At 56.6% G+C, this 16,695-nt stretch overlaps 1 protein-coding gene across 4 annotated transcripts; it reads left to right on the top strand.

Annotated features, from left to right (window-relative positions):
• Positions 1 to 2,976: 2,976 nt before the first annotated feature.
• On the top strand, positions 2,977 to 14,272 carry Dnal4 (dynein axonemal light chain 4). Of its 4 annotated transcripts, none has more exons than XM_026411481.2 (5): positions 2,977 to 3,064; positions 10,237 to 10,418; positions 11,916 to 11,999; positions 13,259 to 13,357; positions 13,711 to 14,272. In XM_026411481.2, exons 2-5 carry the CDS (start codon positions 10,350 to 10,352, stop codon positions 13,801 to 13,803), a joined length of 345 nt encoding a protein of 114 aa, XP_026267266.2. In that variant the 5' UTR covers positions 2,977 to 3,064; positions 10,237 to 10,349; the 3' UTR covers positions 13,804 to 14,272. The 4 variants fall into 4 exon arrangements, with proteins under 4 accessions (XP_026267266.2, XP_026267268.1, XP_077655017.1 ...); XM_026411483.2 differs by having other exon boundaries at positions 14,009 to 14,272; XM_077798890.1 differs by lacking the exon at positions 2,977 to 3,064 and adding an exon at positions 5,906 to 5,975.
• The last annotated feature ends 2,423 nt before the right edge of the window (positions 14,273 to 16,695 follow it).

Below are 16,695 nucleotides of genomic sequence, written 5' to 3' on the forward strand. Positions count from 1 at the left end.
GACACAAGCCATGAGCTGAGTCACACGTCCCACCATGAAGCATAAAGGGGCCTCGAGAGCCTGCTGTCTGTTGGGTCCTGTGAGGAACACAGGGTGGAAAGATGAAGAGGACCAGGTCCTGCTCTCCTGAGGAGGAGGCAGAATTAAACCACAGGGAACAGAGGGGAAGGACAGTGACAGAAACATGCACCACATCAGACGGGAACACAGAGGGCTCTTCTGGTTACACCTGATGGGATCCCAACGTGGCACGTTTAGGCCAAAAGCTTATGAACTCCTCAAACAAAAGGAGGGTGAAGGAGGAGTAGGGGCAGGGTGTAAGCAGGGAGGTGAGAAGAGCCTGGAGGGTGGGGAGAGGAGGCGGTCTGGGGCATAAAGCTCACAGGACAGAGCAGCAAGAGGAGATACAGCAACTAAGAGAATGAGAAGGTAAACTCCATTTCATATGATGTGTCAAGACGCATTCCACTGTCTTGTATGACTAATTAGAACAAATGAAAAAGAGAGAGATGTGGGTACCACGGCCCACACGGGGGGCCTTGACTACCAGGTCACGGCACGTGGATGTCACCTGGCAAGCGCTGGGGCTCTGTGGAGGGGGGAAGTTGTTAAACAGGTGGGACTGGTAATGGAGAATGATTAGACAGAGCAAGACTGCAGTCGGGGAGTCCCGCCAGAAAGCTGGGCAGCAACACAGCCAGGATCGTGGTGTGGTGCATGTGGGGAGGGCCCCGAGGGTGGCCAGGAGGGCCTGTACTGGGAGACAGGAGTCAGACCTAGCAGATGTGACTGGCCAGAGGTGGGCTATGTTCGTCAACTTTGGGCTGTGACAAAATACCTGACAAGAAGAGCTTAGAGGAGGAAAAGTTCATTTTGGCTCATGGTTTCAGAGGTTCAATCCATGGTCAATTGATTCCATTGCTCTGGGCCCAGCTGAGGTGGACATCAAGGAGGAAGGGTGTGGCGGAGGTGCGCTGCCCACTACGTGGTGGCCAGGAAGCAGGGATGGAGGGGAAAGGACCAGAGGAAAGACCCACACTTCCAGGGCCCACCCCTAGTGACTCACCTCCTCCAGCTAAATCCCACCTGCTTACAGGTACCACTCAATCCGTCCATTCAAATCAGGATGACTGGGGAATGAGATGGAAGGAAACCCTGCTACCGAGGAGTAGGTGATTCAAGGTAGCAAGAAATTTGAGAGCGCTGGTGAAGCACAGAGGGCAAAGGAAGAAAAGCCCAAGAAAGGGGCCAAAGGGAGGGAGGTCTGTGGAGATGCAGGAGAGGGTGTCAGGATGGAGCAGCAACTCTCAACCGTGGGTGTGCACCCATGTGCCTGGGAAGGTCCATGTTCCTGCCCCTCACCATTCTGGTGCAGTGGGGCCTGGAATCTGCACTGTAGAGTTCTACAGGCGCTGCCTCCATGCTAGAGCTGCCTGAGAGGGTCATGGAGAGCAGATTCCAGCCTTACAGGGTGATGGAGGCAGGAACATAAAGCTGGAAAGTGGGGCTTTCAGATCCCACGGCTCAGGAGGTCACTGGCAACTGTGAAAGAGGCAATTTGGGTGGTGCTGTGGGAGTGGAAGCCAGATTGCAACAGGCTGAAGACTGAAGGGGAGGTGAGAACAAAGACAGCAGATGTGGACCCCCTGCCGGAGGAGTCTGGGTGAGAGGCGGAAGTGAGAGCATCATCTCACTCAAAGGCCACCTTCCATCTCCCAGAGCGAGCTGGCAAAGAGGACTAAGGAAGTCTGGAGGCTGAGTGACACATTCCATGGACCCTCACAACGTGCCAGGGCTGCAAGCTGGGAACGGCAAGGACCTAGTGCACTTCAAGCTGCCAAGTCTCAAAACCAAAATCATTGTAGCTGCCTTCTGTCTACACCCTCCAAATTCAGCCCACTGTCCTCACCACCTAAGTGCTCTTCTTGGATCTTAAATAAGACTTGTTACTGCCCTGCCTGAAATCCTCCAACAGCCAATATCCCCCTCACTTGGGGGAGGACTGGAGTTCCTGAACCCAGCATCTGAATACCTTCTGTCTACTCCTACTTCCTTCTGGATCCTCATTCCCCTGGCCTCCCACCTGCACTACATTTGCTCTACATCCAAGCTTCAAGGGAGCCTCCAATAGTCCCCCATGGAACTATTCTGTCTCTTGGGCTGAGGATATGGCTCAGTTGGTAGAGTGCACACCTCACATGCACAAGGCCCTGGGTTTAATCCCCAGCCCCACACTAGCAAAAGAATTGTTCTGCCCTACTGATCTGTGCCTTTGGTGGAATCAAGGTGCTCATCTTGCTCCTCTCTGAATCACTAACACCTGGCCATGGCTGAGCTCCCAGTAACTGCCAGGGACAATAGGGGTTCAACTCCAAAGTAAGCATGAAGTAAATGTTTAAAATTATGGAGTCCCTCACGCACCCTTTGATCCACTCAATGTAATCTGCAATGTAATCTTCTGGCTCTTCCTCCTCCCCTTCTAATTTTCGTTAATTAAGACTGGGCGACCTTGAGGGTGTGGCGCAATGGAAAGAGCACCTGGGTTCTTCTCCAGCGTCATTACCTTGTTTCCTTTAAGTGGTTCCTTAGCTTCACTTTAGTTCGGGAGGGAAGGTGGATCCTACCACCTAAAAGTACTGAGGTGAGAACTGAGTGGGCTTCTGAGAGCCTAATAAAGTAGCAGCTCAGTGTCACGACGCCAACAAAATTTGCATTTGTTATTTCAAATATCGAAAAAACCCCAAGGTAATACCGCTTCTCCAAGTTCGTCCGAACCGAGAACTTCTGTCTGTCCCTGGCTCCGCGGGCACACTAAAGACGACTATAAGCGAAGCCCCGCCTCCCTAGCCTGTAAGTCACGCCCCCTTCCGTGCAAACCCGTGCGTCGTAGGTCCCTTCCACATGATTGACACTTTTATACGCCAATAACAAGTGAAATTCCTGTCAACGTCCGGTGAGGGGGCAGGACTTCCTTGCTGGTTGCTAAGACACTCTTGTTTGCTCCTTGACAACCCTGGCGGGGGTGCGCTGGCTGCGGCCCCGGCTCCGGCCCCCGCGGGAGCAGGTGAGGCCCCGGGGCGCGGCGGGCAGCCAGGCGGGGAGGGCTGGCCTGGAGGGAGGGCGGGAGGCAACGCGGGGCGGACGAGGCCTCGCCCACCGCCGAGGCCCCACCTCAGTCTCCTGCCTGCTGTTCCCCAGCCCCAGGACCTCCCCCCCTCCTCCCCGCAAACCCACCAGGGGGACCTGCGTGCTGGGTCGCGACAGATTCGCCGTCGCGACTGTGCAGGCCGCCTCTCCCCACTACCCGGCGCCCCGTCCAGCTTTGGGCTCGCTCAGCCTCTCTGATCCGATTCCCCCAGCACCGCGATTCCCCAACCTTTCGCGAAGTAATCCACCTTCCGCGTCTGGGCTGATGGTCACCTTCGCCTCGGCCCAAGACTGCTTGGCTTGGAGAGTTGGCAACTAGTGGGACTCTGGACTGGTCATTACTCTTTTGGGGACGCAGTCTCCCCATCTGTAAATGAGAACTCGGTTTGAATGATCTCGAAAGGCCTCTTGGACTTGGCGTCCAAGGATATTATTCTTAGACCCCCACTGTAGGTTTTCCTGAGGATGCTTTCTCCGCGGGAGGAAGTGTGTGTGATGCGGAGAACTGGCCAACCTACTTTAGATTCCTACTTGCAGGACCCTTGCAAGTTACCTAACCTCCCTGGGCACCAGTCTGTGCATATATAAAGCCAGCGCATCTCCTTTGGGAATTCTGAGGATATGAATTGAAGTACAGAGTCCCACCCAATGTAGAGTCAGTATTTGTTTCTCTTCCCTCCCCACATTTCCCCCGCTCGGGGAAGTATGAACCAATTTCCAACAGCATCAGCTGTCATTTCTCCAGTTGATTCTCAGATCCGCATCTCCAGTTTTGATCGTTTGCCTGTGCTTTGCGGTTAGGGATACGGATGAGGGCAGGAAGCAATTAATACAGTGATGCACCGGGTGGGACTCAATGGCTTCCCTTCTGCCTCTGGTCATCCACGATTCAGCGATTTCCTACTCGTGACTAGATTCTGCCATTTGCACATCTTGTCAGCGACTTAAACCTAATATTCTAAAATCAAGCTGGCCTGCTCTCCCACCCCTCTGCTGGTTTCCCTGGTGTCTGTCAGTAGTGTACTCATCCTTCTAGGGCATCCGCAGTCATTCTACTGTGCCCATGCCACTTGGGCAATTCTCAGGTTATTCTGAACCTATCATCCTCTCCATTCCTTAAGCCACCACCCTGGCTCAGGTCTTTAATGTCTGTCACCTGGGCTTCCTGACTGCTGTCACTATCTCCTCTCTCCACAGATGAGATGGTGACAGCAACACACAACACATCAAAACACACAGCCCTGACACCAACCACCAAGGACACTCTAAAGGGCTTCCCATTCCCCGCCAAAAAAAAAAAAAAAAAAAAAAGCTACTTCTTAAGCCTGGGTTTTAGGGTCTTTTACATTTCCACAACCCAACCCTAGCCTATTTCTTTCTTTTTGGCCAAATTCTATACTGCAGTCAAATTGGTCTATTGCATTTCCCCAGAAAATGCTTTGCACTTTCTGCCTAGGTGCCACTGTTCGGTCATCTCACTGCCTGGAAGGCTTCTCACCTGCCCACCTGTCAGGATCCCACTTACCTTTGAAGACCTGACTCCAGTGCTGCCACTGCCCCCATCCCCAAGCTTTTCTTGCTGTCCTCTCTTAGCCTCCTTCTCCACCTCCAGAATTTTCTTCCCTCTTCTCTACATCTGTCTGGTGGCCCTTTCTGGAACGGTGAGCCATAACTCCTTGAGGCATGCATGTTGGTCTGTTCGACTGTAAACTCCTTGAAGGAAGGGGCTCTCTTGCTTAAAGTAGTTGAAGTTATATATACCTGGGTTGGAATCCCAACTCCTCCATTTATCAGCTGGGTAAAGGATCTCCTTTACTCAGGCTCTGTGCTCCTCAGTAGAATAGGAATAATGGTGCCTGCCAGATAGTTCCTGAGGGAATAAGAGATCCTGTGTGTAGAATGCCCCTCCTGGTACCTGGCTTAAGGTCAGTTTCCTTAAATGTGATTGGATAGCTTTGATAGGTCCTCTCCCTTCTCAGAGGCTAATGAAATATAATTTTTGTGTGTGTGGTGCTAGGGATTGAATCCAGGCCCTTTTGCAAGCGAGGCAAGCACTCTACCAACTGAGCTATATCCCCAGCTCCTGAAATATAATGTAATTTCAATGTTCATATTTCTTGGACTTCTGCCATGTGGTCTTTGTGCTCTGGGACATCTAGAAGAGACCAGATGAAGTCCCTCAGCCTCAGGGAACTGTCTGGACTCACGAGGCTTGGCCAAGTCGTGATCGGTTGTGAGATGTCACCGGCAATTAGCAATTGTGAATGAGTTTTTAAGAAATAAATCAGTGCTGGCTGAGTCCAATTTCTTTCTGTGATAATGTCATTCTTAGTCCCTTGCGTTCAAATCTGTTCCACCAAGTGGGAAGGACGAGGGGCGGGGGAACTGCCGCCTGCACGCAGCTGCTCTCGCTCGGCGCTGGTGGCTGCATGGCCGTGACTTTCTGTATCTTGACAAAAGTGTTTGGGATTTCATCCAAATTTGGGTATGTCCACGAGGAGGTACCACCCCAATCAGTGTCATTTATCACATGGTGTTAGACACAGATAGCTGTGGGAACTGAACCTCTACTAGTCGACAGATGTCCCCTCCCTCCCCCACCTCTCACCCGCTTCTTTCCCTTATTCTCTTCCTCCTCCCTCTCATGTCTAAGGCACATGCAGTTTTCACTGGACCTCAGTAAAGTGAGAAAATTGAAGGACAGTGTTAACAAAACAAGACAGAACAGCCTGTGTGTGTGAGAAACGTGGCGTCTTTCCTCGAGAGGAGCTGACCTTCCTTCTGCAGTCGACTCCTTCTTCCCATCACATCTCCCTCTTGTACGGCAGGTGACGTGCTTAATGCTCTTACTTAGCAAAATGAAGACTGGCCCCCTGGGTTTGCCCCCACTCAGCTGGTCTGAGAGCCCCAGGCCTCTAGGAAGCTCAGCCTTCCACCCTGACCTGCTGTGGCCCTTCCTCCTCACCTCCCAGCTTTGTTCGTTTGTTTGCTAGAAGGCGGAGCACAGGTGAGTCAGGAAAAGGATGTGCGTGACCAAGGTGCACATGCGTGCATCCAGGCCGAGGCTGGGAGCAGGAGGCAGGCCTACACAGATGGCAGCACCCGTGGCTGCCGATACCAGAGTGACAAGGGAGAAAACAGAGAAGGAAGTAGTCAGAAAATAGATCTGGGCTCAGGTCCTGGCTCGGCCCTTGCTGACTGTGTACCTTGGGCCAGCCACAGCCTCCGAGCCCAGGTGCCTGGTCTGAGAGTCGGGTGCTCATACTTTGCTCGTACTTCCCTCGCAGGCCTCACGAGGTGGAAGGGAGAAAATGCGTGTAAAGGCACAAAGTGACCACACCCTGCCACCTGGGCCTGTACCTTGTGACCTTCCTCCTCCAACACTAACACGGTGGTTTGCACACAGTAGGAACTTGGGAAATGTTGGTTTGCTGGGCTGAATGTTTCGAAGTGTGAGTGCTAGTCTATGAGGAAGGATATGGAAGGTTCCCATCAGAGACGGAGCTGCTCCCTCTGGGAGGGAGAGGCCCCTCTTACTCTTGGTCCCAGCTGAGAGCACCAAGGCCGGGAGCAGTGGGCAGTTGTCTGACCTTCTTTCTGCAGAACCGAGATGTGAATCAGACCTGCCCTGGAGGCTGCTCTCGGAACCACCATGACAAGCTGGTGGCCTGCGGTCTCTCAGATGCATTGTAGGCCTTAGATCGCGGAAAGCTGTGATTAAGGCTGTGAGTGACTGGGCTCCCCCACCCATGGAGCCGGCAGATACATTTGGCCTATTTCCCAGAGCCCACTCATTTCCCCACCCCTCCCACGCACCCGGGCCCTCCTATGTGTTCTCCATAAAGGCTTCACAAGCAAAATAAAAAATGGTGACTGAGGTCAGTGCCACACAAGAACAGGCTTGGCGACGCCGGGGAGCCCTGCCTGCGCCTCTAGGCAAGGCCGAGAGAGGAACCTGGGAGAGCAAGGCTGTCCCTGGCTTGGTGTGTCACTTGGGGCCAGGTGGCAAGGGGCCGAGCTTCAGCACCTAGCACACTCGAGTCCCATGGCGTGGACACACTTACATTATTAAAAGGCTCTTTCCAGCCTGGCATGACTTCTCTCAGGCACGTGCTCGTTCACAGGGGAGATTGATAAGGTCATTAAAACGCCTAGTCCTGCTATTTTGGGTAGCATCCTTTCAGCAGGGTTCTCCAACCATGGCTGAATGACTGCAGCTGGACTATAATAATACAGTGTCATAAAAAATCCTCGTGCCTTTCTGTACTTGAAAACACAGGATCTCCAACCACACATTTTAACCCTCTAAGTCCCATCCCTTGTACACAATAGAAGTATATGTAGTATAGGAAAGGCTATTTACAATAATAAATCACAGTCCTTAATAAAGTTGAGCGAGACTTGGCCAGTAATAAGGTGGTGATCACAGAGAACAGGCCAAGAGCAGCGCAGAGAGCTTGAACGTCTGTAATCTCCTGCACACGAGGTGGACCTGCATCAGCTTTCTGAACATGAGAAGACGGGAATCAGTTTCCTGTTTCACAGAGCAGACCAAGGCCTAGGTAAATTACTTGCCGAAGGTCAGAGAGCCAGGAAGTGGGAAGAATTGGACTTCCTGGGCTGGGGATCCGGCTCGGTGGGTAGAGGGCTTGCCTAACATGCACAAGGCCCTGGGTTCGATCCCCAGCACCACAGGGAAAAACAAAAGAATTGGACTTCCCTTCTGGAACCGGCTTTCGGACCTCCATGTTCTGACTTGTGGGCCAAAGCAGTCCTCTCCTCTGGGCCCCGCCCCATACCTGTCCTGGGGCTTTTCCCTCTTTGGTTCCTAAAGAGTGGGCTCAGGTAGGCCCCTGAGGTCCCGTGGGCTTCCGCAGGACTCTGTAGGTAGAACAGGATGTGAGCAGCTGCCCAGACCCTGCCCACCTGGGTTGGCGCGCACAGTGGCTCTCAAGTCCCTTCCGGCCTCCTGCTTCTGGCACTTTAGCTCCAAGGATGAATTGAACTGAATTGAAATGTTTAGGTGGAAGATGCCTCAGCAGCTGCTTCCACATTTGAAATCATTCCCACTTGAACTTCCCAGAGAGCCCTGGGACACTTTCATTATCAAGGTAGCACCGGCTCTGTCACCCCTTGAGGAGGGTGGAGGAGGGGGCAATACAATGGCATCCTAAAACCGCCAGGACAGGGCGGGACTGGAGAAGGGCCTTAGCGTGATGAGCAAAGGCAAACCTGACCAGATAGTCCAACGGGATGGGGCTGGTGATCTGCCAGCAATGCAGAGACAAACAAAAACTGCTAATATCAGAGTGGCTCAAATGCCCAGAATTATGAGATAAGAGGAGCCATCTGTCCCCTGGGAAATCAGAAAATACCAGTGTAGTGGGGCGGCAGAGCTGGTGCCAGGCTGCCAGCCTCGCCCAGGAAAGCCAAGGGAGGTGCTATGGGCTTCGGAAGCATCAGAGAGCCCAGCCCAGACGGGAAAGCATGCCCAGGGAACTGTGCTTGGCACCCAAGGGTCACAGTCACCTTAGAAGGCTGGACACTGAAAGGGAAGATCAGAAACTCACATCACTGTGGGACACCCGAGCTACACTAGTGGCCAGGCGCGAGCGTGCTGTGAATGCCACGGCGTGTGAAGCCAGGAGGCCTAAAGAATAAAGCTGCAGAGTGCTCGTGCCAGGGTAGCACCTGGATGCCATCCTGCCTCTGCTGCTGCCCAGCTGGCTGGCCTCGGCGGCATGTGAGGCCTCCTGCCTCCATTCACCCAGGCCCTGACTTCCGGGTCATCATCGTGATGAGCTGCATAAATGCATGTGGAGCACTTGGCACGGTGGCTGGAACACAGCACGTCACCTGTGACTATCTACCTGTTAGCCAGGCATAATAGCACCCACCTACAATCCCAGCTACTCAGGAGGCTGAGGCAGGAGGTCCCTTGAGTCCAGGAGTCTAGGGCCAACCTGAGCAAGATGAGGCCCTGACTTAAAAAAATGTTTTTTAATAAAATATTTACACCTACCAGTGAGTTCCTGTGGCAGGCATCTCTGAGTTGTGTAGCGGTGCAGTAAAAGTAAATTTATTTGGGAAAGTGAGACATGCTGTAATGTTGTTTGGCTGCATTTGTTCAATATAGATTATTAAAATAGTTCCACTGTCTCAGTGATCTGTGCTCGTGTGTCGGTACCGCTTCTGGGATTACGAAGCCCTTTGAATTGATACATTGATAAGGATAAATCAAAACATCCAGACATCCAGCAGTGCGCCCGGTCATTTCGGACTCAGGCCCATCTCTTTAGGAAAGGCCCCTTCTGTTATTGATATTAGATTTGGTGGGGGCCCTGCATGGGTTTAGGTTTTATAACTTCCTGTCATTCCCAGTCTCTCCCTTGGTCTCCCTGGGAAGCAGGTGGAGAGAATGACACGTACCGCCATGTGCCTGGCGTTGCTTTCTGTGCCTTGTCTCACTGAGTTCTCGTGGTGGCCCCTTTCTCATTGTGAGTGAGATGTGACTGTCCCTGGGTTGCTGATGGGGAATCTGAAGCCCAGGCTACTCTGCTGGTCAGTGCAAACCATCACCAGCACCCAGTCTGCCCAATTCTAGGCCAGCCAGAGAGGACTCAGTGACCTGAGATGGACAGCCAGGGACGGCAATGGACCTGGTGTGCCAGGGAAGGTACTGCGTGGCACTGTCCAGGTCCTCACAGATCAGGCCCTGCAGGGAGGACCCCTCACTTGGCAGTGATCCTAGATTGACAGTTGTCACCTGAACATTTAACTTCCTGCCCACGTCTGCTGGAAAGAAAAGCCGGTGTGTCGTGGGCACAAGGAGAAGCCACGTTTGTTGATTGCTAGCTTGAGGCTCCATCCTGGGCCTGGCCCGCAGTCAGCATCTATCTTGACAATGACAGTGTGTTCTTACAGCATCTCACGTTGACTCACCCTCCGTCTGCAGACTTGCTGGCCATTTGGGAAAGGATGTGGGGGAGTTAAGATGGGGAGGTGTCAAATTGTTACTGAGACGTTTCTAATTTGTGATGTGTGGTTCTAAAGCCAAGTCTCCTCTCCTGGTTCTCCTGTTTTCTACAGCACCCCTTGGGGAAAGACAAGTTGGCAGGGCGTGCTTCCTGAGTCTCCTGGGCGTCCTCGTTGCCAGTGCCAGCACCTTCTGAGAGCCCCACTCTCTCCTCCCGGGAAGGATCATGGGAGAAACAGAAGGGAAGAAGGATGAGGCGGACTATAAGCGCCTGCAGACCTTCCCTCTGGTCAGGGTAAGCCCTGCGGGAGGGAGACACAGCCCAGGGCCCTTGCAGCCTGGAGAGGGGTGGGTGGAGCGCGTCCCCTGCAGGATGGCAGTGCCAACAGGAGGAGGCTCTGCTGGCTCAACCTAAACATCCAGGGGGCAGCAGTGATTCATCCTTTCATTCATTCATTCATTTGCCAAGTATATATTTAGGCCTCTTGCTATATGCCGGACATGGTTCTGGGCACTGTGGAGAGGGTGGTATGTGAGACAGATGTCCCTGGCCCACGTGAAAGGAATGTTTAAAGGCCACGGTTGCAGAGAGTAAGTGCTACAAAGGAACACAGAGCCGGTGTGCGGGGCGAGCAGGCAGAGGCCAGCATTTTTGGAGAAGCTCCTCGATCGGAGACCAGAATGGAGTTAGAGAGTAGGCCTCGCAGAGTTGCGGGGGAGGACATTCCCAGCAGAGAAACAGCAGGCCCAGGAGGCCCAGGAGGCCCAGGAGGCCCAGGAGGCCCAGGTGGGATGGGCACAGCATCCTGGAGCAGCAGAGAAAAAGGCCCCATGGCTGGCCCGGCGGGCAGGACATCAGGACATGGGGGTCAGTGTGACGGAGGAGCAGACTGGACAGGCCTGGCGGGGCTGCAGGAAGGACTGCGGCTAGGCATTCGGGTGCGTCCTGAGGTCAGGGAAGCAGGAGAGGGCCTAAGCTGAGGTGTGAAGGGATCGCTTTTTAAGATTACTCGAGCTGTCACAAGAACGTGGGCTTGGGACGCCAGGTGGCAGCGGGAAAGCAGGGAGGCCCAGACGGAGCAGCGGCTGGGCAGGGCCTGGAGGAGGCCTGGAGGCAGCAGGGCTCATGGGGGAGGGGCCCGAGTGAGGGGAGGAGGGTTGAGGACTGTTCCCAGAGTGACCAAGGAAGGGAAGATGTAGGAAGAGTAGGTTTGTGGGGAAAAGTGACTTTTCAGACATCTAAATGAGGTTGTCAAAGGGACAGTTGACATGGGAATCCAGAGCTCAAGGAAGAGGTTAGTGCTGGGGAAGAAGGTGCGGATAGCCTCTCCCTGTATAGAGGACACAGACGAAGTCCCCCAGAGGAGAGAGTGGGCACGGCCAGCCTTCCTGCAGCTGGGAGGAGGAGGCCAGCAAGCTAATTAAGAGAGAGCAGCCCGAGAGGCGCGGGAGGCCAGGAGCCCTCGGAGTGGCGAGGCTGTGCCTTCTGGTCTGAGAGGTCTAATCGGAAGCCACACCACCGCTGTCCCCAAGCCCGGCCTGCCCTTCTCCCCTTGTCCTGGCTGGGCCTTGGCACCTTGCAGGGCACCTAGGCTCCAGAGCACCTGGACTCCACTCTGTGCCACACCCCTTGGCCTCAACGGCAGGCCTGTCAGGAGTTGGTCCCCTGCCGGAGGCTGTGCCAGGGAAGTCACCTGGTGTCCGTGCCTTAAGCATGAAATGGAGAGGCCAGCCAGGGAGGCCAGGCCGTGGGCTAAGAAGCCTCTCTTTGTTTGTCCCCTGCCCTCTCTAGCACTCGGACATGCCAGAGGAGATGCGAGTGGAAACCATGGAGCTGTGTGTCACAGCCTGTGAGAAATTCTCCAACAACAACGAGGTACTGCCACCAGCACAGGCGGCCCCTCGTGTCTCTGCTGACCCTGCGTGTGAACAGAGTGGCCCCCGACCCCTGTAGCCAGCGCCAAAGGGTCCTGCTAAGACTAGGCCCAAGGCTTCCTGGGATTCAGTCAGTCTGGAGGCCAGGGAGAGAAGAGGCTGCTGCTGCCCGGGACCGAGGGTCACGCCCAGCCTAGAGGGAGAGAAGCCAGGGGGGTCTCTGCAGCCCTGTCCCAGACCCTCAGGTGGGCTGCTGGCCCCGGCAGTCCCCAGGGCTCCATCTCAGTGGCGAGCGGAGGCCCGCCCAGGCGTTCATCCACGCATCCATTCATCCATCCAGAGGAGCGAGGGCCCTCTCCATTGCCAGGGACTGTCACTGTGGCCGGGATGTGGCCAGTGGGCTTGTTTCCAGGGGTGGTGGGAAGGAGCCCGTGTCGCACAGTGGTGGGAGGCAGACCCTGGGCACCTGGCTCTGGCCGAGCAGGCCAAGTCCCTGTCCCATCTCCGCCCCTCCAGCTCCCTACTCTCAGGCCTGCCTTTCTCATCTCTGAGCCCAGCGACCTCGTCTGTTAGTTCAGGACGGTGGCCACAGCTCCTTATTGGGCAGCCTTGGTTTACTTACTGAGCTATGGGGACAGAGGGCTCGGCGTGCGCCTGTCACGGTGGTGGGTGATCCTGGTACACAGCGATGCCAGAGCATGGGCCGCACCCTGCAAGACGGGTGCTCTGCCCCTCACCAGACCTGCTCTTCCTGCTGGGGAAGCTTCCGGAGAGAACCAGCACTGAAGGCAGTGGGCTGCCACCCTGACTAGGACAAGCAGTCTGGCCTCTCCCTGAGCCCCGTTAGGGAAAAGCCTTTCACCCAGGCCCCATGGGACAATGACAGTCCCTTACAGTCTGCAAACTGCTCTCATGTCTGCCATTTCATGTGGTCCCAAGATCAGCTTTGTGCCCCATCCTGTCAGCTCACAGCCGAGGACTTGGTGGCCTGGCCCGGAGCCAGCACTGAGCACAGAGGCCGACTCAGCCCAGGGGCTGCCCTCAGCCCGAGCCCTCCCGCCTGCCCTCGCTGGTTCCCTCCTGGCTGGTGAGGGAGTGTCTGGTTTTGCTGTGTGATGGCCCTGGCAGGAGGTGGCCTGTGGGGAGGCCCTTCCTGAAGGTTCTAGGAGCAGGAGAGCAACAGAAATGGTGCCCCAGGACCGTAGTGCCAGCTGATGCCTGCCCCTCGCTGCCCCCTCACGAGCTCCCTCTCCCTTCCAGAGCGCCGCCAAGATGATCAAAGAGACCATGGACAAGAAGTTCGGCTCCTCCTGGCACGTGGTGATCGGCGAGGGCTTCGGGTTTGAGATCACTCACGAGGTGAAGAACCTCCTCTACCTATACTTCGGGGGCACGCTGGCCGTGTGTGTCTGGAAGTGCTCCTGACACTCTGTCCCCTGCAGGGCTTTGTCCTGCCCCTGCTCTGGGATGGGGAGCAGCTCCAGGCAGGTCCTGGCTTTTCCAAGGAGTTTGGGGTCTTTTATTTTTGTCCTTGTGTACCAGTGTCTTGAGCCACGCCCAGTGTGTGAATTTCCCGGCTCTCAGCCCTCCCCCTGGGTCCCAAGCTACGGGTGGGGCTGAGGCAGCCCTCTCCCTGTAGGGAGTGGGGGAGTGACGGTGGCAGGGTAGGGAGTGGGTTTCTCCCGAGGACACGCCATCCTACCTTTCTCCAGGGTGGCTGTCCCCTGGCATCCCTGGAGCCCACTGCCTGCCATCCCTGTGCTGCTGGGAAATGCCCACTGTCCTTGTCATTAGTGGCCATATGAAAGTGGCCCCAAGAAGGAGCCTGTCCTCTCAAGGGACACTGGCAGCTTCTTGTCCTCTGGGGAAGTGGTGACCACCCCCCCTGAAGAAGCCCCTTCCCAGCTGGACCCCAGGTGCACAAGCCACCACATCCCACTGGACCTGCTCTCCCGGCCCGGCCTTGGCTGAGGACCAAGCAGTCCTCCCATCCTCCCCTCCCCGCCCCAGGCTGCATGACCCTTGTCTGCTGCCTCCACCAACCGCGCAGTCGCAGTCGAGAGCGGGGCCTCGAGGTGTCACTGAGCCTCGGGTGAGACGCCTGGGCCAGGAGTGCTCTCACCGCAAGGCCGCTTCAGCAGGGAACCTGGCCTGCAGTGGCTTTCATCAGGGACCGCATGCTGATTTGTACTTCGTATCTCTGCTGGGTTTTCTATATTCTTTCTGAGTGTGGGGAGAAGGGTTTAGTAGAAGGGACGAATCATATTTTACACAGCGGTCTTATTTATATGAATGTTTTGGTTTTTGCAATTAAAATGACCAAAAACTGACCCTGGTCTGCAGCCTCTTAAGGTTAGATGGGATCCGTGTCTTCAGGCTTGGCAGGTCCCGGGGGCCTAGGGAAGGTTCTGGCTAAATGCAAAGCCCTGTGCCACGCTCGGCCGCTCACCCTGGCCCTGCCCTTCTCACCCATACTTCGTGTTCAGGGATGGTCAGGGGCGAAGGCTGTTGGGTGGAGCCAGACCAAGCTCTGTAAGGACGTTTCCAGGCCACATAATGGCGCTCAGCTCAAAAGCCGTGGGTGCCAGGCCCCGGGAGTTGGGGCTGCAAAGATGGAGACCCTCTGGCAGGGCGAGGCCTGAAGCCTACCTGACTCCGCCAGGGTGAGGGCTGCAGTGCGGTGGGGGGACAGCGGAGTAAACCCACGGACAAGGAGCGGTTGGGAACGGGAGCCACGTTTCAGAGCCGGGAAGTCCCTTCAGTCCAGGACCAGAGAACACCAGGCATGGCAGCCTGTCTTCCCCTTGCCCACAGGTGCCCCCGAGATGGTGCAGCCAAATGCAGGCCCGGAGCCTGGGGCCTTGGCCAGGTCCTGCCCTTCTCAGGCCATGTGTCCAGTTGTAGCAAGATCTGTCACCAGATCTGGCAGCTGGCATCGCAAGGATGACCAGTGGGGTGAGGAGGGACCTTGCGGCTGTGCTGGGTCCTGAGCTGAGTGCAGAGGGACGGCCCGGAGCAGGAAGGAGGAGCAGGAGTCGCTGCCTCAAGGCCAACCCTCCGGCCAGGGGCTTGCCATCCTGGGGGCTCGAGGACCTAACCTCCGCAGGCCCTGGCCCTCCAGACTTGGTGGTGGGCAGCTTCTCGACCCAGGCAGCTCACTGGCAGGCTGGATCCCTGGGCCTCACCAGGTGCTGCTGGAGAGATGGGCACGTGTGCAGATGGCAGTAGAGGAGTGAGGCGGGGGTGGCGCCGGGGGTGGGAGGGGGCCGCGGCCTGGAATAGCCGCGGATCCACCGCCTGCTTTGCATCTGTTCTGCTGCATGTGGGAGCCCGCAAGTGAGGCTGGCTCAGCCTGGCAGGGTGGCGGGTGGCGCGGTGGCCCCAGGAGTATAGACCCAACCTCCCCAGGTCTGGCCGGGCTCAGCCTTGCTCCTAGGGCTTCCCGCCTCCCCGTGGCCTGTGGAGTGGAACGGGAAGCGCCTGCTCCCAAGCCCTAACCCGCAGTGGGCTGTCGCTGCTGGGCACTCCTGCCAGCCCCCAGGACTGGGCCGAGCTCACGAGATGGGGCTTGTGCAGTGCCCCTCCCTCACGACAGAGCAGTGGTGCCACTGGTGGGAAGCCCCCCCCCATCACATCCCTCTGCGGCAGACCCTCCTGCTCCCAGGGCGGCATGGCCACTGTTACATAAGTGACCAGGGCCCATGGCAGCTGTGTTCCCATGGAGGCCTATGATAGCCAGTTGCCCTGGCCTCCCCCACAGGCTGCTGGAAGAGGGAGGGACATGACCACAAGGAAGCAGCCATCTTGCTGGCCGATGGCCCACAGTCTAGTGAGGGAAGGGACCTAGGGACGGAAGGGCAGCGCACAGCCTCTCAGGAAAGTGAGGCAGGAGGATGGCGTGTTCAAAGCCGGCCTCAGCAACCTAGTGAGACCCTTCTCAGAATAAACAGAAAGGGCTGGGGTGGGGAGGTGACTCCGAGGCAGAGCGCCCCTGGGGTCGGGAGCCCGCTGAAGTAACTTGCTAGTAGAGAGCAGGTGGGGTTCAGGGAGTCCTGGGCTCCGGGAAGGGAGGAGGCCGATCTTTAGAGGCTGGGGAGGCTTCCCCAGGGAGGTGGTGTGGAAAGAGGCCTCGGCATTTCCTGGGGCAGGTGAGCCGGGGGGGTCCCCACCACTGGAGGAGAGGGGCTCCCCTGGGGCTGGAGGAGGGGGGCGATCTGGCACAGGGTCCAGCTGGGAGGCACCTCCACAGCTGTCCACCTCGCAGCAGCCGCTGCCTCTCTCAGGGCACAGGGGCGTCCTGGGTCTGCCTGACACCAGGTCCCCACGCCTGGTGCGCCCCGTCCACGTGAGGGCCCTGACACCTCCCTTGAGTAGCCACGTGCGCCAGGACACTGAGGCCAGGACAGAGGCCGCTGGCGTGAGGAGACGAAGGGCCGGGACTTGGGGACCAAGAGGTGGCCTGCTGCCCGCCCGGGGGTGGGGGCCACCTTTGAAGCTCGTGGGGCTGGTGGGGAATGTCGCCGTGGAAGTGCACAGAGCAACCCAGCACCTCATTCAACCCCCCTGCAGCCTCTCTAGGGGACTGGCCCAGCAGGCAGGGGTGTCTGGGGGTTGTGGGTCCCAGCCTGGCCACTGTCACCACCCTGCTCCCAGGGTCCTCCGCTGAGCAGACTCCTTCCTAGCTCTGCGCCCTGGGT

Source organism: Urocitellus parryii, chromosome 5 (assembly GCF_045843805.1).
Source record: "Urocitellus parryii isolate mUroPar1 chromosome 5, mUroPar1.hap1, whole genome shotgun sequence".
NCBI classification, from domain to species: Eukaryota; Metazoa; Chordata; class Mammalia; order Rodentia; family Sciuridae; genus Urocitellus; species Urocitellus parryii.